The following is a 23573-nucleotide window of genomic DNA, read 5'->3' on the forward strand; positions in this document are numbered from 1 at the left end:
TCATAGAATGAGTTTGAGAGAATGGCCTCTTTCAATCTTTTGGAATAGTTTGTAGAGAATTGGTATCAATTCCTCTTTGAAGGTTTGGTAGAATTCTGCTGTATACCGATCTGGTCCTGGCCTTTCTTTGTTGGGAGCCTTCTGATAACAGCTTCAATCTCTTTTATTGTTATTGGTCTGTTCAGATTTTCTATATCTTCTTGGCTCAAGTTTTTAGTCTGTGTGTGTCCAGAAATTTATCCATTTCCTGCAGATTTTCAAATTTGTTGGTATATAGTTGTTTATATTAGTCTCAATTGATTCCTTATATTTCTGAGGTATCAGTTGTAATTTCATCTTTTTCATTTCTAATTTTTTAATTTGGGTCTTCTTGCTTCTTTTTTTAGTTAGCCTTACTAATGGTTTGTTAATTTTATTTATCTTTTCAAAACCAACTTTTTGTTCCATTGATCTTTTGTGTCATTTTTGGGGTTTCTATTTCATTTAGTTCTGCTCTGACCTTAATTATTTCTTTCCATCTACTAACTTTGGGTTTGAACTGTTCTTGTTTTTCTAGTTCTTTAAGGTGAAGTGTTAGGTGGTTTACTTGCCATCTTTCCATTCTTCTGAAGTAAGCACTTATTGGGATAAATTTCCCCCTTAGTACTGCTTTTGCAGTATCCCACAGGTTTTGGCATGATGTGTCATTATTTCCATTAGTTTCAATAAATCTTTTGATTTCTTGTTTAATTTTTTCTTGGACCCATATGTCATTAAGTAGAATGTTGTTTAATTTCCACGTGTTTGTATAGTTTCCAGGATTTCATTTGTTATTGATTTCTAATTTTAATCCATTGTGATCTGAAAAAATACATGGAATAATTCCATTTTTTAAAAATTTGTTGGGACTTGATTTGTGACCTAACATGTGGTCTATCCTGGAGAATGTTCCATGTGCTGATGAGTAGAATGAATATTCTGAGGTTGTTGGATGGAATGTTCCATAGAACATTCCAATGTTGTCCAATCGGTCTAAAGTGTTGTTTAGATATTGTGTTTCTCTATTGATTTTTTGCCTAGATGATCTATCCAACATTGAGAGTGGGGTGTTCAGGTCCCCTGCTCTTATGGTATTACTGTCTATCTCATTCTTTAGGTCTAATAGTGTTTGCTTTATAAATCTGGCTGCTCTGATGTGGGGTGCATATATATTTTTGATTGTTATGTCTTCTTTTTGGATAGATCCTTTTATCATCATCTAGTGGCCTTCTTTATCTCTTTTTATGGTTTTTGATTTAAAGTCTATTTTATCTGATATAAGAATAGATACTCCAGCTCAGTTTTCATTTCTCTTAGCATGGTATATCTTTTTCCATCCTTTCACTTTTAGTCTGTGTGTGTCTTTACAGGTGAGGTGCGTCTCTTGAAGGCAGCATATTGTTGGGTCCATCTTTTTAATCTAGTCAGTCAGTCTGTGTCTTTTGAGTCAGAAATTTAATCCTTTTACCCTGAGTTATTATTGAACAGTGTTGATTTACTCCTGGCATTTTATTGATTTTTGTTTAGATGTCTTAAGTGTCTTTTGTTCCTGTCTTTCTGATTTACTGTTTGTCTTCTGTGTTTGTTGGTTTCTTGAGATGGTAGATAAACTGTTCTTCTCTTTATTGTTAGCATTTTTATTTTACCAGTGGGGTTTGTTCTTTCTTGAGTATTCATGGCAGTGATGATTGTTTTTCAGGTCCCAAACCCAGTACTCCCTTGAAAATTTCTTGTAAGGCTGGTCATGTGGTAGTGAACTCCTGCAGTTTTAGTTTGTCTGAGAAATATACTATTTGTCCTTCATTTCAGAGGCATAGCCTTGCTGGGTAGAGTATTCTTGGCTGGCAATTTTTGCCTTTTAGTATTTTGAATGTATCATCCCATTCTTTTCTGGCTTTTAGGGTTTCTGATGAAAGATCTGATGTTAGTCTGATTGGGGCTCCCTTATAGCTGACTTGATGCTTCTGTTTTGCAGCTTTTAAGATAGAGAATCTTAATGTCTTTGAGTTTTGCCAATTTGACTATAACATGTCAAAGAGAGGACCTTTTTGAGTTGAATATGTTTGGGGATGTTTGAGCTTCCTGAATCTGAGGATCTGTGTCTTTCCCTATTCCTGGGAAGTTTTCTGCTATTATTTCATTGAATATGTTTTCAATGCCATTTCCTTTTACCTCCCCTTCAGAATACCCATAATTTGGATATTTGAGCGCTTAAGGTTGTCTGTTCTCTCTCTTAGATTTTCTTCAGTTTTTAAAATTCTCTCTTATTTTTCTTTGTCTGCCTGTGTTATTTCAAACAGACAGTCTTTAAGGTCAGAAATTCTCTCTTCTGCTTGTTCTAGCCTGCTGATTAAACTCTGTCATGTTTTTTATTTTGTTGAATGAATCCTTCAGCTCCACAAGCTCAGCTACATTCTTTTTCAGAGCATTGATTTCTTTGTACATTTCTTCTTTCAGGTCCTGTATACTTTTTCTCATTTCATTGTATTGTCTAATTGAGTTTTCTTGTATCTCATTTAGTTTCCTTAGAATTGTTGCTTGAAATTCTTTGTCAGTCATTTCAAAGACTTCCTATTCTATAGGATCTAGAACTTGAGAGCTATTATTTTCCTTTGGTGGTGTCGTACTTTCTTGATTTTTCATATTTCTGGTATCTTTCCTTTGGTGTTCAGTCATCGTGGCAGGGGGTTTCACAGTCTGCTAGTTCCACCCTGGTGTCTCTCCTGGATCCCACAGGGACTGCCAATTTGGCACAGCTGCTTCAGGGCCTGTGGGCCAGTGGTTCAGGCCTCTCTGGGTGGTATGGACTTGCCTGGGCGGGGGGCCCTGCGGTGCGTTGCCTGCCTGATCTGGGCATAGCTGGCTTGGGGCTTGTGGGCCTGGCATCTCCTGGGCCTCTCTGGGCTGTGTGGACTCGCCTTGTGACAAAACTTTTAAAAGAAACACAATTATACCGTACCTATTCTACTTGGCTAATAATTTCAATATACCTTCTCTGCTGGTTCAGTAAAGGACATTTTGATGGGCATTCATTTGGTTGAGAATATGCAGTTATCTGTCTGCATTTTTCTTGTTTTTGAGATGATATGGTTTGGCTCTTTTTATTATTCTTTATTATTATTGTTTTTGGTTTTGGCTTTGCACAGCTTTATACACACAAAAAATTAGGTAACTCCATGTTTTAAGTACAAATGGTGCTCTAATGCTAGAGAAGTCAGCTTTGAAATACCATAATAATTATTTTAATACAAAAGAGAAATATTAAGCCATGACTGCATTTATGATTACCGTATGAAGGACAGACTTGTACATACATTTATAGGAGAGCATGTATTACATGTGAGATGGACCAAGGGCTAGGAGTTTAGATATCCTTCATTTGGGGTTTAGTTAGGGTTGGCTATGAAATAAGTTTACTTTTTACTATTGATTTTAATACCAAAGTTTCCACTGATTAAACTGTGTAAAACATGAACAGGACATATCCTTTTATTTTGAAATTTAAAAAATATTTAAAAAATACAGTACCTGCAGAAGTGAATCTTTATGGGGAGAAAAAGAGAGACAGCCTCAAATTCTGACTAGAGACGAGGCTGTGCTTTCTGAGTCAATCTGTTTAACTATTCTCCAGTTTCCGTTACTGGGAAAAAAGGATCGGTATTCACTCCCAGTTGCATAGGATTCTTTGACTTGGCAAACTGGTTTCCTGCTTGGGTTCTGCATTCACTTACCAAATATTTATCAGGCACTTACTGTATGCAAAGCTATCGATTTATTTTGTCTATATGTTGCCTGTCAATGAGCATCTTCATCAGTGGTGACTCCACAATATATGACTGTATTGAAACCATTTCTAGGAGAATAAAAAGCCTATACTTGGACCTCTACTTCTAATTTGGTAGGTTCCTAGAGCCTATTGTAATGTGCAGAAATTTCTCTTTACCTTAGTTTGAACATACAAGTCATGTGACCTTTGGCAAATTATTAAGGATCTTTGTTATCTTCAGTTTTAACCTTTGTAAAATATGGATAAAAATACTGACTATATCATTGACTTACTCAGGTATTATGAGTTTTCACATGACATCTGCTGAGCACCCAATAAAAGGTGCTGCATAATTGTTATCAATGTTATGACCATGATTCCATTTGGTGCTCTAGTAAAACTCAGTGGTAATTTGAAAAACATTCATTGAGTGCCTACCATGGGCATCTGCACATATGCCACGTGGCTATATAAACAGGACTAAAACGGAATCCTAACTTCCAAGGAGTTTGTAGTTTATTTGGGGAGTTGTGAACAGAACCAGCTCTGTTACAAAAGAGCCCTGTGAACAAGTGCCCATGGCCTTCCATGGTGAAGCTTTGATGAGAAACTTCGTCTACGTTTAGTCCATGCCAAGCAACTTGAAGGTAGAGAGTTCTTGACCAAAGCTCTCCTGAGTTCAGGTTCATTGAGATCTCTGGTGGTCTTTGGGTTTTAGTGCAGTAGGTAGGTTCTTGCCTACCAGTTATAAGACTAGGTTATTTTCTAGAAATGCAGTTATTGCCTTTTCATATAATTGTTGATTTAAAAAATTCCTTTTTTCTTTTCTGCCCTGGGTTAAATTACCTCATCTTTTCCTCACACTGATTTCTTTTTCATGAACTTGTGGTAAACACCATTTTAAGTTTATACCACCTCCTTTCTTTTCATTCGTGCTTCTTAATATGAATGGGTTTAATGAGGTCAATTCTTCTCTAAGATGCCAACCAGACACCATTACCTTTTGGGATTTTGGACTTTTGCAGCTGAGGGTTAGTGGGTTCTGGATCTTGTATCTTTCACTGGTTAACCCAACCAGGGAAATCTGAAGGTTAGTTCAGCTCATCTTCTTTATAAAATAATTTATCTGAATGCAAAGCCTCATTTCTTTTTGATTCTATATGTTTATTTCCTCTCATTTATTTCTGGAAAAGCGATGTTCTTTTAAATACGGCCATTTTTTTGTGATATTTTTACAAAACCGCTTAAGAATACAATGTCTTCCATATAACCACAGAGGAATGACTTGGCTTTCTGCTATTGCAAATAGCACCACGAAACTTGGTAGCTTGGTGGAAGATATAAGAGAATTTATATGCTGGAAAGAGGGTAGTGGAATTGGAGCTGCAGTTTTATAGTAGTGCAGGAAAGAAATTTCCCCAGCTTTTGCTGACAGTTTCTTAAGTGAGGGAGGACAACCTTTGGTGATCATTTTCAGGCTTACTCCTGGATTAGTTAGACCTTTCTTAGTGATATGAGTGAATTGTTAGTGCAACTTGGCAATGACTTGCCTTCAGTTTGGGATTGGTCATGGTTAAAGACACGGGATGTCTCCATTGCCTGTATTGAATGTGTTCATAAAGTAAAAATTATTTGACCCTTGAAGCTGCTTTTTATGTTAAATTTACCTACCACTATGTGGACTTTGTCAAGGTACTTATTAAGGATATTGATATGTGTATTTGTCAGTTTTCTGTTGCTTATAAAAGCATACCTGAAACTGGGTAATTTCTAAAGAAACAGAATTTCTTACAGATTTGGAAGGTGAGAAGTCCAAGGTTGAGGGGGAACATCTGGTGAGGGCCTCTTTCTTGGTGAGGCCTTTCTTCAGAGTCCTGAGGCAGTGCAGGGTGACACTTGGTGAGGGCTGAGCAAGAGCACTTTTTAACATCTTACTGTGCTCATCTGCTCTCCTTATAAAGTCACCAATGCCCCTCTCATGATAACCCACTCATCCATTAACTCATTAATCCATTAATCCATGAACAGATTAATCCATTAATGAGGGCATAATCCTCATGATCCAATCACCTCCCAAAGGCCCTGCCTCTTAACACTGCCACATTGGGGATCAAGCTTCGATATGAGCTTTGGAGGGGACAAACATTCAGACCATAGCAATATGCTTTAATCATTATCTTTTGATTATCCCTTGGGGTCTGAGAATCAAGTGCCATAAGGGATTTTTAACCTTGTCATTTTATAATTTGAAGGCAGGTAATAGCAAGACCCCCAGTATTCACATTCTCAAAACAACTCTGAGTTTTTGCAGGGAGAAGCAACCTGAGCTACACTTTTTTTCTTCTATCCTCTCGGGCAGGACAGGCTGGGCTGCCTGCTGGTCAGGTACAGGCCACATAGGCTAGTTCCCCTTTCTTAATTACCCATTTTCAGCTTTGTAGGCACACTCTTCTCCTTTCTATGTCAGCTGTGTTTTTTGCTCCCTGAAATCCTGTAAGCTGCCTTGCCTTGTTGATTTAATTATTCTCTGTTCTCTTTTCCCTGATGACAGGAAAAATAGTTCATTGAGACAAATTCTTCATGGAGAAAGTAGAAGGCTAAAGTTTTTCCTTCCTAGATGTTTCAAGAGGAGAAATATAATAATCATTTAAACCCCACATATATGTCCAATCAACTATGTCCCAATTAAAAACAAATCATTTAACAACTATAAGGTGCAAGGGTCTTGTTCATCTGGTACATGCTTGTATGGCTGAATTCCTTTTTTTGTTTGTTTGTTTTTAAGGTATGTCTGTGTTTCATTTTATCATTCTTTTAATTTTATTTTATCATCACACAATGTAAACATTTTTTTTGTGGCCCTTTAGCAATTTCTCCCTAACTCCACCTTCTCTTCCCCTTTCCCACCTCTGGTGGCTTCAGTTCCTTTCTCTCCTTTTGAACCACTTGTTTATTGCCTGTGCCATTCTAATTGAATGGTGCCCACATTTTGAATTGATATGGTATATTTAAAAAAATGTTTTCTGGGCCGGCCCCGTTGCTCACTCGGGACAGTGCGGTGCTGGTAGCGCCGAGGCCGCAGGTTCGGATCGTGTATATGGATGGCCGGTGCGCTCACTGGCTGAGCGTGGTGTAGACAACACCAAGCCAAGGGTTGCGATCCCCCCCCCCAAAAATGTTTTCTTTTTTTGGTGGCTGGCCAGTAGGGGGATCTGAACCCTTGACCTTGGTGTTATCAGTACCATGCTCTAACCATCTAGGCTAACCAGCCAGCTTATCTCATATGGTATATTTTAATTAACAAAATAATATATATTCATTATATAACATTTGAAAAATACAGAAATTAAAAATTCACATCTCTTTAAAAGCCTTATTTATTTCTTAAATAAATTCCTAGGTAATTTATAATTTGTGTGAGATTTTGAATGGTATTTTATTTTTTATTGTATTCTATAGTTGGTATCATAGAGAAGTGTTTTTGACTTTTCTAAGTTGGTCATATATTTAACAACTTGTTGAACTCTTTTATTGGTTTCACTTGTTTATGGAGTCCGATCTTTTTTCTAGGTAACAAGTTTATTTCCTCTAATTCTTTTGTCTTTCTTTTTTTTTTTCTTATAGCATTGGCAAAGAATTACAATACTCTGTTAAGCAGTGGTAGTAATAGTGGACATTCTTGTCCTGTTCCAGACTTTAAAATGCATCTACATTTTCTCCATTAAGTGTAAGGATTGTTATAGGTTTTTATATATGAATTTCACTAGGTTTCCTAATTTTATTTTATTTTATTTTATTTTTTGGCAGCTGGCCAGTAAGGGGATCCGAACCCTTGACCTTGTTTTATTGGCACCACACTCTGAGTGAGCTAACCGGCCAACCCAGTTTCCTAATTTTAAATCCTTCATAAGTACTGTATTACTTTTCTATTGCTACCTAACAAATTCCTACAAACCTAGCAGTGTGAAACAGCACCTATTTTGTTATCTTACAGTTCTATAGGTCAGAAGCTTGGGTGGGTTCAACTTGGTTCTCTGCTCAGGGTCTCGAAAGACTGAGATCAAGAAGAGAGCAGGGTTGGGCTGTTACCATAGAGGTTTAGAGGAGATATCCTCTTCAAAGCTCATTCGAATAGTTGGCAGAATCCAGCTCCTTGTGGTCACAGATCTGGGGTTCCCATTGCCTGACTGGCTGTCAGCTGAAGGCTTGCGGGGGCACGCCTGGGGTTCTCCCGCAGACCCAGAAGGAGAAGGAGCCGACAGGATTATCCTTGGTGTTGGGACCGAGGGATCTCGGGGAAAAGTGAGCCTGCTGCCCGCCAACCCAGCCCCGTGAAAGAGACACTCAGACGAGGCAGGGGTTCTGTCAGGGCAGTTCCATTTTATTGCCGTTACACTGCAATTTATATAATCAAGCAAGTAGGGGCTTTCCATGAACTACCAATCAATTAAAGGATCACGCGGGCGTGCATTTTGTACTAACATGTTGAGAATAGCGATCACGCACGGTTCACAAGTGTGGAAATACTGGAGGACCAATAAAAACCTTTTGGAGCTATCTTGGGTTACATCTCCCCTACTTCCCGCGCACGCCATCTTCATCCTCCACCCATAGGCACCATGTGGCTCACAGATAATGTTTGCTCCTAAAAATGGGCCCAACAAAGGCTGCTCTGTGCTCCTGGAGGCAGCCTGCATTCCCTCTCATGTGGCTCCTCCATGCACAAACCAAAAGGGGTGCACTGAATCCTTTTCACGCTGGGAATCTCTCTGGCTTCTCCTGCTACCAGCTGGAGAAAGTTCTCTGTTTTTAAAGGGACTCGTGTGATTACATCAGGCCCACCCAGATAAGCTTACTGTCTTAACCATGCCATATAATATAACATAATTGTTGGAGTCATATCTCATCATAGTCACAGGTTCCAGGGATTAGGTTGGAACATTTCTAGGGGAGTCATTTTAGAAATTTTGCCTATCACAAGTACATACCCAATCTCAGTTAAGTACTGTTAGATTTTTGTTTATATTCTTCCATGCTTTTCCCAAAGCATATACACATGTATTAGAGAGGCTCAATTATAGTTTAGATATAGAGTTTGACTTTGGAGCCAGATTATCTTTACTAACTGCTTGACCTTAGGCAAGCTAATTAACTTCCTTCTGTCTTTTTTTCCCTTATCATCAAAATGGGAATATTAGCAGTACTTGTCTCAGAAAGTGCGTAGTAATAATGGAATAAATTTTAGCTATTTTAATAATTATTCTATTAATCAAACTAAAAAGCTATTATTTTGTAAGATTTATTTTCTTAGTTACATTATAAATATTTTGTTATCTGTAAGCATTTTCTTAGGCAACATCATTTTAATGGCTGCAAACTATTCCATTGTGTAGGTATTCTATAATCTATTTTTACAAATCGGTTCTATTTTTCACTTTATAAACAACATTGAGATAACAATTTTGTGGATTTTTGCACACTATTCATATTTATTTCTTTAGAATAAGTTCATAGTCATGGAATTGATAGTTTCAAGGGGAACTACCTTATGAGGCTTGTGATATATTTTGCCAAATTGCCCTACAGAAAGACTGAATGAATTTGTACATTTCCCTCCTTTTCCCTCCAGATATCTCACTTACTTTTTAAAGCACTTTTTGTATTATGGAATATCTTTAGAGAATGAATCCCAGGTGGTCAGCATCTCGGGGCAATGGAAGAAAAAGGAGAAATAGTTCAATTTAAAACTAATGGGGAAGTGGCCATAAATAGAAGTCTGAGTTGGAGAATAGGTTTTGGGGGAAAGGAGAATATGAAAAATAAGTGTAAATATCTTTGGACTAACCAGGAAATAGGGAACCTGGGGGGGGGGGTAGGATGCATATATAGCTTTCAGATACGACATAAACTTCAGTTTAGAAAATCAGTTTCATTTTTTTTAGGGGGGTGAAGATTACTAAAGTTGCAATAAAAACATAGTTAATTTTTTAATAAATGGCACAATATTTTAAACTAACATACAATAACTATATGCTACATTGTTATGGTGAGCCATATTCTGTACTTTAAATGGCAACTTATAAATGAGTCATATTTCAAAAATTTGTAAGTTGGGCTTTGTCTGCATTTCATTATTTAAAGAAGAGACCCCATGGGTTTTTCAGGTACTCTGGTGACTTTTTAGTTTAAGTGTTGGCCTGCTGTACTCCTAACTCTTGGGAACTGTATTCCTGGCATGTCTAACAGTGGCATCCAATCCAGCAAAAATCTCCATACTAGATTTCTGAAAAGAAAAAGAGTAATATCTCAGCAGCTCTTTTGGAAAACAGAGATCTAGTTGCAATTGACAGCATACAACAATGTGCGAATTGCGTAATCTTAATGGTGCCTTTGGGCAGCTGGTGTAGTAGCTGCTATTGAGTACGGTCATTAGTCCATTAAAAGAGAATGATATAACATAATGAGGGCATTTGTTCAAGGCCAGTGAAACAGCTCATCCTGTTCTTCAACCCTCACCCTTCCCACACCACACTCAACAACTGCACAAACCTCAGGCTTGATAAGCTGGTTGGCTCCAGAGTTCCCCAGAGCAAGTAAAATCCATTTGGCTCTAACAACTTGAGGAAGAGGACAAATACATGCTATATAGAAGTCTACTGGACTTTTATTAGTTCTTGAAGAGACTCCAGGACCAAATGCCTATTATCGATTTTTAATAGATGCCTTATAAATGCTTGTGGAATAAGTGAATATTTGCATAGGGTACCTCTTTTGTTATGCAGGTCAGCAGAAACGTAAAGACATCAAAAGTGCTATTTCGATGATCGGTAAAAGAAAGGCAAAACATTTAATTATATCCTACATGCTATCTTTTGCCTTCTCTGTTGCTGGCAAGACAACCTGACCAGAATTTATCTGCCTTAGCTACTGAACGATGTCCTACTTAATGTTGCTTGGGAATCACAGTGATTTTAGATATTATAGATCTTTCTAGTCCCACCTCTGACACCAAATAATATTATCTTGGGCAAATAACATATCCCTTGCCTCAGTTATTTTTCTCTCCTGCAAAATGAACAAATTAGACTACATGATTTTTAAAGGTCCTTTGCAGTTCTAACCTTTTATACTTTTCAATGATAAAATATTTGTCAATGCCAGTCAGAGGGAAATGTATAATAACTTCATCCAAAACTCTACACTTTGGACAAATGCAAGAATTTTTTTAGTATGTGTGTATTTGACCTAAGATAACCACCTTAGCTTAATCAAAAGTTCACATATGAGGGTACTTCAAAAAGTTCATGGAAAGATTTGTATTATGTTTTAATTCTATTTTTCCATGAACTTTTGGAACTACTCTTCAACTGCTTCTTAATGGTATGAAAATGGAACCAATCCCAGCATGCCAGATGAATATCAGGATGTCTAAATTGAAGCAGTACAGGGCTATTGTAACTACTTAAAACCTTACTTAACCTTTGCCATACTGCCATGCTCAAAAATGTAACAAGGGACCTGCAATGCAATTCTTTTTTATTTTATTATTTTATTTTTCAGGTAAATGCAAATTTATTTGCAATGCAATTCTGACACTAACTACATGGAGTTAGTTCAGATTTCACAGATTAAGGGCACTGTCTCCCACAAGACTGCCCTAACTTCAGACACCAGCTGCAAGCTTGGGGATTCCCAGACCACCTGCACGTCTGACAAACTGGCTACAAATTCAGGGGTTCCTACTACCTCCTTAGGTTTGATAAATCATTAGAAAGATTCATAGAACTCAGGAAAACACTATACTTAACAGTTACCATTTTATCATAAAGGATACAAATAAGAACAAGTCAAAAGAAGAGACTAATAGGTGATATTTGGGAGGGTCTCAAACACCAAGCTTCCATGTCATCAGGATGTTTTACCCTCCCAGCACATCAGTGTGTATCACCAATCAGGGAAGCTCACCTGAGTTTCAGGTGTCTAGAGTTTTTATTGGGTTTTATTGTGTAGATGTGATTGATTGGATCATTGACCACATGATTGAATTTAATCTCCAGGAAGTCAGGCTGATATCATGTGGTTCAAAGCCTTGACCCTTTAATCACATGGCTGGTCTTTCTAGCAAGGCCAGCCCTTCTCCTGAAATTATGTAAGGGTCCACCATGAGCCATCTCATTAGCATAAACACAGGTGTGGTGCCAGGTGTCCACCATGAATAATAAACACACTCTTTTCACTTGGAAAATTCCAAGGGCTTAGAGGCTCCCTCCCAGGAGCCAAGGAAATGGTCAGCCAAATTCTTTGTTATACAGAGCATTTAAAAGTAGTATCAGAATATTTTGTCTGTTGTTTTATTTTTAAAAGAACACTTATTTCATAAAATTTTTTTTATTAAATAATAAAGTATTATACCACAGCTTAGAAAATGCTTCAAAAAAAATCTTTCCAAACTAATAATAATCCAACTGGGCCAGTTGGAGATACCTCTCTGGAAAAACATAATATGTTTCAGGATGGACAGTTTACTAAAACACCTTACTGGTATAGTCTGCTTTTGCTATTAAAACAATGTTGCCAACAGTTAAAGTAGTCTCTTTTTTCCTGAAACAGTGTACCTTAATACCACAACTAACTTCTGACTACCTTCATTGTTTTCTCTTTAATTCATAGAGAAGATGCTAATAATTACTTTAGTTATATTTTAGATAAACATTTCTTGATTAGGATGAAAATGTCTTATGTATCTATCATTGCCAACATTTAGAGCATAAGCAATATTTTCTTAGCCTGCCTATCGGTTTAATGTAGATAATCATAGCTGAAAAGAGACAGGGTTTACAATGATGTTGAAAGTATAAAGTAAAATGCCTCAAATTCCTTTTGTAACAAGATGGGGCATATATACATATATACATGTTTTCATACACATGTTTTCTTTTTCTAAGACTTTAAACTTTTGCCTATTGATTTTTTATTTCCATTGTTACCAAAGAACAGAAATGATGGGATAAGTATAACTATCGGTGGCCAATACATGAATCTTCCACTATTCAAATCCTGACTCCACCTCATTTTAGTTGGGTGACCTTGGGCAAATTACTTAGCCTTTTCGTGCCTTGGCTTCTTCATTGCAAAGTAGGGTTCATACCACCTCCCTCAGAGGTGTTAGGATTGAATAAGATAATATAGGTGAAATATCAAAACAGTACCTGGAACATAGTGAGTACTCAGTAAATGTTTGCTATTATCATTTTTTATCATCTTGTTCATAAATATAGCATCTTATCACTGGTCTCATTACTGGGAATGGTATAGTGACAGATCACAGGCTTTGAAGCTAGATGGACTTGGGTTTAAATTTTGCCTTAACAAACTTGGGCAAGTTAATGTCTCTGTGATTTGGTTTTCTTATTGGCAATATCAGAAAAATAGCAACTACCACTGGGGTTTTGTGATGATACACACACACACACACACACACACACACACACAGTCACAAAATTATAAATATACATATACAAAGGTAAAATATATATAATGTGCTAACATAACTTTTCCTTTCCCTTTTCCCCCTTCCTTGAAGACACATTGGAGTAAAGGATTCCGTTATTCCTACTGTACCTAAGCCGCCCCAGTGGACTTGGTCTTCCTGCACCACTCCCAGAATATCCAAAAACCAGCAGTAGGCAGGCCAAAGCTTCTTTAAAGTTAAATCAAACTAATTGATTAGTCAGTGCGTTTGATTTAAAGAAGTTGAATTTAACAGCTTGTTATGCAGAAGATGCAGGAATGGCAGAAGTCCTTTAATCAAGAGAAAGTCCTCTAAGATGGAGAAGTCTCTGTCATAGCACCTTGAATGTCCCCCATCCCCAGCTCCCACACCCTGCTGGGATCTGGCTCAGGTGGGAGTCTCTGCATCAGTGTTTCTCTTCTTCACCCACCACAATGATTCTCAGTTATGACCCTTCCTTAAGGACAACATAGGGTTACGGGGAGATATATGCTTCATCAACTTTAAAAAATTTTAGAAAAGTTAAAATTCACTTTAACTTACCAGATTATTAAGTTTAAATAGGCACTTTTGGGCAGACTAGCAATTACAGTCCTCAAAGAGGCTGAGGCATTCCTTGAAACAAAAGTTCATATTGGGGCTGGCCGGTTGACTTGGTTGGTTAGCGTGTGGTGTTATAACACCAAGGTCAAGAGTTTGGATCCCCTTACTAGCCAGCCACCACAAAAAAAAAAAAAAAAGAAAGAAAGAAAAAAGTTCACTTAAGTTTTATTTTTGTTCTGTTGTTTTTCACCTTTTTTTTTTTTTTTTTTTTTTTTGTCGTTTTTTCGTGACCGGCACTCAGCCAGTGAGTGCACCGGTCAGTCCTATATAGGATCCGAACCCGCGGCAGGAGCGTTGCTGCGCTCCCAGCGCAGCACTCTACCAAGTGCGCCACGGGCTCGGCCCTGTTTTTCACCTTAAATCCTTGGCTCCTTGGATGTGGGGTTGCCTGCCTGCTTTCTGCCTAACCCTTTAACTTCTGTACTTGTAGTAGCCTGCTTCTTGTCTTTTCCACCTCAGTTGAGGGAATCTCTTCCCAGTTATCCTGTACAGAGGGGGGGGAGAAGGATATGAAAAAGTTAAAGACATAGTTCCTACCCTCAAGACATTTATAATATAACTGAGGAACTGTTAAACACATACTGACATTATGTCATTATAATATCTATGTATTATACTGATATTATGCCTATTAATGCCAAAAGAGTGGAGGTAAACACAATGGGAGAGATTATCTAGCTATTTCAAGATTTGGGAAGGCTTCCTGGAAAAGATGGGATAGGAAGATGGCAGGATTTTAGACTCATCATTCCTAGAGAAGGAAGGACAGGGACAATGACATGTTTTTGGCATTTATGAAATGTTTGATAACTAGAATTAGCATGTTGAAATAAGAAAAATTAATAAGTTGAGTCTGGAAAACCACTTAGTAGCCTATAATGTAACGTATGGTTTTCAAACAACAAGACAGTCAACAAGAAAGGGCAGGGAAAGCAAGGCATGGCTTTGAGAAGTCTCGTGAAAGTGGATAAAACAGCCTGTGCGTGGGTGCTGGCTCAGCTTTGACATATGAGACTCCAGAATCAGATGTTTATACCATCAAGTAAATCCATTAATATAGAGTCACAGAAACATGACGGTAACTCTGCATATTTATGTATAATATCTACAGATCCATACATCTAAGTCTTTAAATAATTTGAGAAATAAGCAGGGAAAAGTGAAGGTTGCCTTACTCTACATATTCACTAAGAGTGAAATGAATAAGTAAGAGGCTTATTTTTTGTAATGTACTATGAGCTAAGATCCATTCACAAGGGAATATTCACAAGGCAAAGCAGTAAGTAGTTAACATGGTCTTGAAAGGCATGGGTAGGAGTAGTTTGTCCAAATCTCAGGAAATGATTGTTCCGCTGAGCTTTACACTTATTGGGCCACATATAGAGTGTTAAGTTTGTTTCTAACTAGTGAATTCTTTTAAAGGAAGATTGAGAAACTAGAGTATAAGAGGTAGACAGTCAGAAGTTTGCAAAACATGTTGTATGAAGAGCAGTTGAAGAAATGGAGAAATATATTGTTTTATTTTTAAAGTATGTGAAAGGCTGACATTTATTCTATTATGCTCTGGAGAACAAAACTAGGACATGTCGAGTGAAGTTTAGCTCCTGATAACAGAGAGCATCCAACAATTTATACAATTCAGAAGGAACAGATTCTCCCGTTAGTAGTGTTGAGTCTTTCTCAACAGGTACTTAATGACATCTGCAAGGAATTTCTGCTTTGTGAAGACTAGATGAGGTAAGACTTTCCTGCATCCTCTAAGATTTTGTGATTTTGTCTTCTTTTGGGAAGAGATGAAGACTATCCTGTATGTGTATAATAAATGAAGCACATTCCCCCCCATTCCCAGAATCTCTTCAATTACATTTCTGCTTTACTTGTATGAACTTGGGTCTTGATGGTAGTGATCACACAAACACATAATCATTTACTGTAGATCATGACTAGCTATGGGCCAAGAAATTTGAACTGACTTCTCTGGACCCCTCTGATTTTCTTGGTTACCCCTGTCTTATCATCCTTTGCTTGTCTGGGGTGTGTGTTGTGGGGGGCTAGACATCTGCGTTAATCTGAAGGGAGGAAGAGAAGGGCTTATTCAGGCATTTTTACAACTGGGGCAGGGCCTCAATCCTGCATTCCTTTCTCCTTCCATCTGCACCTGCCTTGGGGTTGGTGGAGATATTGTCAAGAGCAGCTCTGGGGACATGCCAGGAAAGGTCATCCTCTTGACCGTTGCCCCAGATTCCAAGGGCCTCCTTCCTTAGGCTTGGTTGCTGTGAAGTCTCTGTTCCTCTAGGCAAGTGTCTCTCTAAGTGTCTCCCACTGCTTAGAAAGCCTTCACTACTCTCCTGGGCAAAGTTTGGTAAGAAGATCGAGAGAGCAAAGTGCAGGGCCCCTAGGCAGTCTAATGTAGTAATTAAGGGACAGGCTTTTATTCAGATTCTGACACTTACCATGGGCAACTTTCTATCATGCTGAGCCAAAGTTCCCTTATCTGAAAAATGTAGGTAAAAAGAGTATATACAAGGGTACTTCAAAAGGTTTTTGGAGCAGTAGAATTGAAAGATAATACAGTCTTTCCATGAACTTTTTGAAGTATCCTCATATGTCATAGGGTTGTTGTAAGAGCTCTTTGACCTTATGTATAAAAAGTCTTCTTAGCATAGGGAAATACTCAGTTCTAGCTCTAGTTGTTATTGTCTGTGGCTGTATCTCTCACTCCTAGGTGGTATAGCCTGTGGCTCTGGTTTAAAGGAGTCTTTCTGCCTTTCCTATGTTTCAGGATAAAACTGGCCCTCCCATAACTGCCTGAATGATCAGTTCTTGTGGACTAGTGCTAGCCTGTGTTTTGATAGTGGTCAAGTTCTATGGTAGAGTCTGCAGTTTTAATATGGCTGTTTTCTTCACTGTGTAGTTTGTACTCTTTCAGTTATGAATAATTTACTTCTATTGCAACCCAGTACAGACTCTGTTTGGTCTATAGAACATATCTATTGATTGTTCTTATTTTGCATTTCTTAAAGAAATTATATGTGAATATATATATATTTAAATGTTTTGTTATTTTTTATTCCCTTGAAATGTGTCATAAAAAGAAATTGCATTATTTTGTGTGGACTAGCTGCAGGGGACCATGAACAATTGTTCCTAGGAATTTTGACATAAATCTTCCCACAAAACAGTCTCAAAAAAAAGTGCAGGTCTGGGAGAAGAACTGAAATAGCAAATGAAGATACATGGATTCTATAGATGAACTTCCTCTAGAAAGAGAAACTTTTGGGTTTTTCAGGTATCACACATTTTTTCTTCTCTATGTACTGTTCAGTTTAAAATTTTTCTGATTGTTCATTTTATACATCATTTTCTTAGCTGTTGTGAAGGAGTGAAGATATGTATAAAGTATTATGATTTGGGATTGTCTGTTGTAAAGGCAGCAGTATTGCTATAGTGTGTTCTGTTTTCTCATTGCTTTGTAACTCTGAAAGTCTTTAGGCAGAGACAGGAATGTGCTGTCAGTCAGGCCATTGGTTAATCCTCTATCAATAAGTCAAGCAGAAAAAATTGATCTGTACAAATATTTGTATTTTGCAGCACTGGTGTATACTTTGGGGATGGGCAACATTTCATAACTGTTCTAGAGTTCTAAGAGTATAAGAAATACCATGTACTTTGTCCTTTTATCCCCTTGTTGTAATATTTCTGTCTTATCTCTGAATCATTCATCATGTGCGAAATATTGCCTTTGTTTTAATGAGCATTCAATAAACGGGAAATTATTAAAATATTACTTATATATTTAACTATGTAAAAGTTTATATACTTTAGGTATGGAAAGAATTTATAGTTGAAAATATGTATCCTGTGGGAGGCTCGTCATTTCAATTTTTTACTTTTTTTTTTAAAGCATATTATTGTGGAATTGTACAAGTGTAAGCTTTTTTTCTGAAGGTTCTTGTAGTCACTATTGCAGAAATAAAACATTCTGTTTTGAAGAATAAAATCTATAGACTTAAATCACCACAAATATTAAACTAAAAGTAACCTGTTGAATTGAGATGGATTCAGTGTTTTATATAATATGCCTTTTCCAAAATTACCATTGAAGCTAAATTAAAATGAAGTTTCTCATTTGCAAATACTCACAGGTGCTGTGACCTTTCAAAATCAATCATTTACACATAGTTCTTCACTAATTTATAGTTCAGTCACTAGTTATCCAAATTAACAGACAGATTAAAATTCTCAGAACATGGAGACCTCATGGAATGATCCCTTGGCAAAGCCTCCAAATAAACCTTTTTTTATTATGCAATAAAAGGCTGGGTTGTAATTATATAATCACAACTAACCTCCATCTCTGTTATTCAAGTGTCAGACTTAAAGATTAGTCTTTGTATGATAATGTTATAAGGGATAATGACTTGAAAATCAATGAATTGTACTTCTGTGTACACGTTCATTCCCCAGAGAAACGGTCCCTGAACTGGTCTTCCACTATGACAGAAAGGAGCAAAAGAATGGTCGTTTCCTGGAATGAGATGAACTACGTATGAAAATATCTGCTTCAATGACTAGATGAGAACCATGTGTAGTTCTCATAGACACTGTTCATATGAAAAAAGATGTTTATAAAATTCTAGAAAGTAATTTGGTATTTAAAGAAGTTGTACATTCCACCAGAAAGGGTTTTGCTTATTCATTAAATTTCCTCAAAAGAAGTAGTGCCAAGGAGAAATTCAGACAAACTACAGCAGAATCCCCATAAATCTAAAATTAGTCATCTGAATAACTGAGGTTTTGATGTACTAGAAAAATTGCAAAAACTTATAGTTTTTACTGATTATGTCTGTGATCATGTACAGTGAACAGACCTGCCTGTGACACCTGTTACACATCTTTACAGTATTGTACTACATACAACATTATAAATGTTTGTTTTCTTGTTAGTCTCTCTTCATAGGGACTTCATTCATTCAATTTATTCAACAAATATTGATTGTCAGGTGCTGGGGAATACAGCAGAGAACCAGTCAGAGGAAAATATATACTATCAAGATTATATTTTAGTGTTAAAGATAGAAATAATAGCTAGATAAATAAGCCAAATACTACTCGCTCCTGGATTGGTTTACTTTTATGAAAGTTGAAGAAACAGAAGTACAATTCTTGAATTTACCACTGCTTTTAATTTTAAAGAGACACTGAAATCCTGACTCCACACAACAGACATACAGACATAGGGTAGGGGATGATAGACTAACTTCCAGAATAAAACTTTAGCAAACATGGGCTCTGTTATCTGTGAGTAAAGCAGCCTGGAAGATTTACTAATTCTAGTGACCTTAACAGTTGATATTATTATATTATGTGGCCCAAATGAATGGAGATTTTATTGTATCATCTAGCTATTTTGCTCTTTGCAGCCTGGCAATGAACATAGACTCTCCTTCCTGTACACTTCTTGGACCTCATGATTCTCTGTTATCTTAGTGTTGAGCTTCTTAGAAGTGTCAGGTGTATTAATTTAGTTTTCCATAGAATATCCAAATACTTGGTCCCATCCACTTCTCAGATAGAATTCTAATCATTAACAAAGATGAACAACTAATGTGCCAAGGTCCAAAGGAAGATATTTTAGAAAATAACATATATTCCTCTAGGTCCATGGGCCGGGTTGCTCTTGGAAAGTAGATGAAAGGCTGTGGGTGTGATGAGAATCTGTACACAACTGTCTGGAATGAGAGTTTGGGTGGGCCAGCCAGAGAAGAATGCTCTCAAGGCTTGTGAGGTGACTGTCGCGAGTCCTGGGAAAATGGCTTCAGACTGCTTTTGTCAGCACAGCTTGCAGACATTCCTCATTCTGACCCCAGCTCCCACATGTCTCCTGCCTGTCTTATTAGAGCTTAAGTTTTCCAGGCAATTCTGTGGCACTTCCAGTGCTGCACTTACATCCACATAGACGTGCATAAATAATCCATATTTGTTCTGATTCTCTACTAAAATAGTATATTTCCACAAATTACTTGGGGAGAAAAAGCACAACTTACAAAAGCAATGCATGATCTATCTAAAAAATTAGGAAATTAGAGACAAACTAAAGGAGAAAATTAAAATCCTCTGTAGTTTTACTGTCTAGAGTGAACCAATGAAAACATTGGGATCACAATCAATACAGTTTGGTTAACTTCCTTTTAAAAAGGTTAACACTGAATCACAAATATTAATACCTGCATATTTTTCCAATATTTGAAATCACCATAATTTATCTTGTATTGGATACTGAGGTTGTTCTGAATTATCAATAATATACTATTATTATTGTCCCTATTATCAATAATATAATAATGATATTTCTTTTACAGAAATACTCTTCCTAAATCTTTATTGGTGGCTAAATGATTAGTGTTTCTTCTGAGCCAGGCTCTGGAGCAACTTTTCTTCAATGCTGGGGTTGGAGGTTAAAGGGGAGAGACAGTGATTATTAGTGTCTGGGCACGGCCCTGGTGTCCTGGGGAGAAGCCTGGGCACTGGGCTCCCTCAGCAGGGGACTCGATGTCTTTTCACAGCTGGTGACCACACTACTGAGGAGAGGAGAATCAGGGAAGTGCATGCCGCGTGACTCAGGTGTTTTAAATTTGCACAACTCCAAAGCAGGACCAGCTGTTCCATCAATTGCACTGGACAAGTTTGTTTCCATCCACACAGAGTGTCTTGGCTGGGCTGTGAGGTCTCAAGGAACGCACTGCTATTAATAGAGAATGCATACATTTAATACTTGTGAGGCAAGAGAAATATTTATTAATTCATCCTTGAACCAAAAAGAAAAAAATATATACTAGCAAACAGATTGTAAGTTCCACGAGGCAGGCACAGTCTCTGCTTCGTTCACTATTGTATCCTCAAAGCCTAAGACATTGCCTGGCATATAGCAGGTAGTCAATAAATATTTAGTGAGTACCAAAATATATAAAGTGAAATATCTCAATCCAACTGCCAATCAGATCTTAGCCCCACTTTTTTTCTACTTGTAAGAGGAACTGGGCCCCTATAGGTATATTTTTTCAATCCTGTTGCATAATTTGGGGAGCAATGATTCAAGAGTCTGTATCTGACCCAGGCACTATTGTGCAGGGTATGTTATATTTATTTTTATTTTATTTAGCTACAGAATATTTAGGCCTGAAGTTTGATACATTATTTTCCCAGGAAATGAACCCTGAGAGAAAGAGCCTTTTCCCAAGAGAACTGCATGGACTGCAAAATCCTGTTCCTTTTGAATGCCAGCAGACCACCCTGGGTGCTGTTGTCTTAAAACTTTTAGAAACATTTGAAGCCTCAAAATACCAGACTCTTGTGATGGATGGTCAGATGTGTCTCTGATGACGAATTGTTATGCTTCTAGAAATAGTCTCAATTAATGAAAATAACATAATTGAATTCATCCCAACACTTACTGAGTACATTTTAAGCATCAGCTTTGTACTGGGTAATAGAAATAAGAAGAAAAATAAAAGATGCTCATAGATATACAGATAATTCATAATTATTATGCAGTGTCATAAGTGCTATAACTGGGTATGGACAGGGTGCTGTGGGAGCACAGAGGAGGGAGCAACTGCTAATTCATCTCAGGGCAGGTGGGGAAAGTTTCATGGAGGTGAGCCCATTTTTACATGGGGTTTGAAGGATGGATAGGAGTTTGTCAGGCAGTGAAAGGGGGGATAGGAGTTCAAAACAAAGGGAGTTATATAAACCAAAGCCCAGAAAGGGCATGGTGCACCGAGTCAGAGGAGGCTTTCACAGTGGTTGGAGCGTAGGATATATACAGGGAACATGAGATTATAGAAGTGGACTTCAGATGCATCATCAAGGAGCCAGTTGAGGAGTTTGTACTTTGTTGTATAGACAATGAATGTTTTGATAGAGACATTTATCTTTTAACTGTTGGTATCATCAGGCCAAATTAAGATGTTTCTTTCTGATAATTGTCTTGATTTTCTTTTCATTTGACTTTGTTACATCATCTCTTAACCCTGGTGGCAAAATGGTCCAAGCCTCACTTAATTTTTCAGTTTCGCCTTTTGTTAATTTATTTTATATTTGTTTTTATATCCAAGCTGTTTTCAAAACCCTTTTATTTGTCTCATCCGAAACTGTTTGTTTGGAATTCAAAACTAGGCTCAGTGATTTGCCTAGTTCTATCATGTAGCTGGGACCATTTACGGAACTTATTCCACAAAATGATCTCTTCAAAATCATGGGTGGTCAGGAAGTGGACTCATGAGACCAAAATATACATTGTTATTGTTAAGGCACAATGATAGTATAGAGAGCTACTCATTTCCTCAAAGCCCTTAGAAATTCTATTGCATACTTTTTGAAATATTTTAGTCAAATTAAGACTAGGGTGAGAGATGCAGAAAAGAGGGTATAGAATTGAAGACATTGGTATCGTTTTAGGTACCAGGCTGAAAATTTTAAAAGCAACACTCCAGATCAGTGTCACATACCATGTACAAGTTAATATCAGATGCTCGAAATTCATTTTTGAAAACTGTTTGTTAGCTTATCTATAATTTATTTCCTTAAATGTACTTTAGTTTTTCATAGAAATATATAAATGTGTGTTGGCTTTGTACTTAGAATTCCCAGAAGTATAAGAAGGTCAGTTACTGGTACTGCTTGTTCTCCTTTGGGTCATTCTATTTGCGCATATTTGACTTACCATATAAGTTATCGTTTTTGTAGTTCTGATGTTAATTTGAATTCAAAGGATTCAAATGTCCACAGCAGTGTTTCTACTATCATTCATTTCTTTTTGTCAATATTTTGTAAAATAACATCACTTTGTGGAAAGTGGAATGAATGTCATATTGTATAGCTAGTGAAATTAAAGAACTATAGGACTGAAAAATGTCTGTATTAACTGATTTTCCTACTTTGTCTTCTAGGTGACAATGGCCAACATTGGAATAAATGGAAATAATTCTAAGGAGACCTGTGAAACAACACTTTTTGCTCTCCGAATGGCAACATGGAATCAAATCTTGGATCCCTGGGTGTATATTCTTCTACGGAAGGCTGTCCTTAAGAATCTCTACAAGCTCGCCAGACGCTGTTGTGGAGTGCATGTCATCAGCTTTCATATGTGGGAGCTTAGCTCCATTAAAAATTCCTTAAAAGTTGCTGCTATTTCTGAGTCACCTGTTGCAGAGAAAATAAATCAGCAAGCACCTAGTTTAATAGGACAGTAAACCAGGGTAGGGCTAGAACAAAACTGAGAAAAGTTTTGGCAATATTTCAGTTAATTGGATAAATATATATAGCCTAACTGGAAAATTCAGACCTAAGCATGTAATTTGGGAGCATTTTTGTCAGATTCAGCTTTTTAAGTTTGTTAAATTAGTTGTATAATTGCACATTTTTTCTTATTTTTGTCAACTGGAGGTAGACACAAAGAAAAAATGCCGTGGGAGTCAAATAAAAAACAATTTTGAGCTTATCTGTGTTATTGATGCTTTTGGAATGAGAGCATCTGTTGAGGCCTAGAGCATTTGCTTCGTCTATTTGCCATAGTACATCTTAATGCTACCTGCACAGCGAAATGGCTATTTTGGGATGACTGCTCTTTAACGATTTCTTATAGACTAGGCTCAATGAAATGGAACACCCTCA

General features: G+C 37.2%; 1 protein-coding gene across 1 annotated transcript in view; it reads left to right on the forward strand.

The window, feature by feature from the left end:
- Nucleotides 1–23152, forward strand: part of PTGFR (prostaglandin F receptor) — a 44386-nt gene extending 21234 nt beyond the window's left edge. Inside the window, exon 2 of the mRNA XM_063106965.1 lies at nucleotides 22850–23152. Within this exon, the coding sequence (XP_062963035.1) occupies nucleotides 22850–23152 (303 nt within the window). The remainder of the gene's footprint in view (nucleotides 1–22849) is intronic.
- The last annotated feature ends 421 nt before the right edge of the window (nucleotides 23153–23573 follow it).

Source organism: Cynocephalus volans, chromosome 8 (genome assembly GCF_027409185.1).
Source record: "Cynocephalus volans isolate mCynVol1 chromosome 8, mCynVol1.pri, whole genome shotgun sequence".
In the NCBI taxonomy this organism is placed as follows: Eukaryota; Metazoa; Chordata; class Mammalia; order Dermoptera; family Cynocephalidae; genus Cynocephalus; species Cynocephalus volans.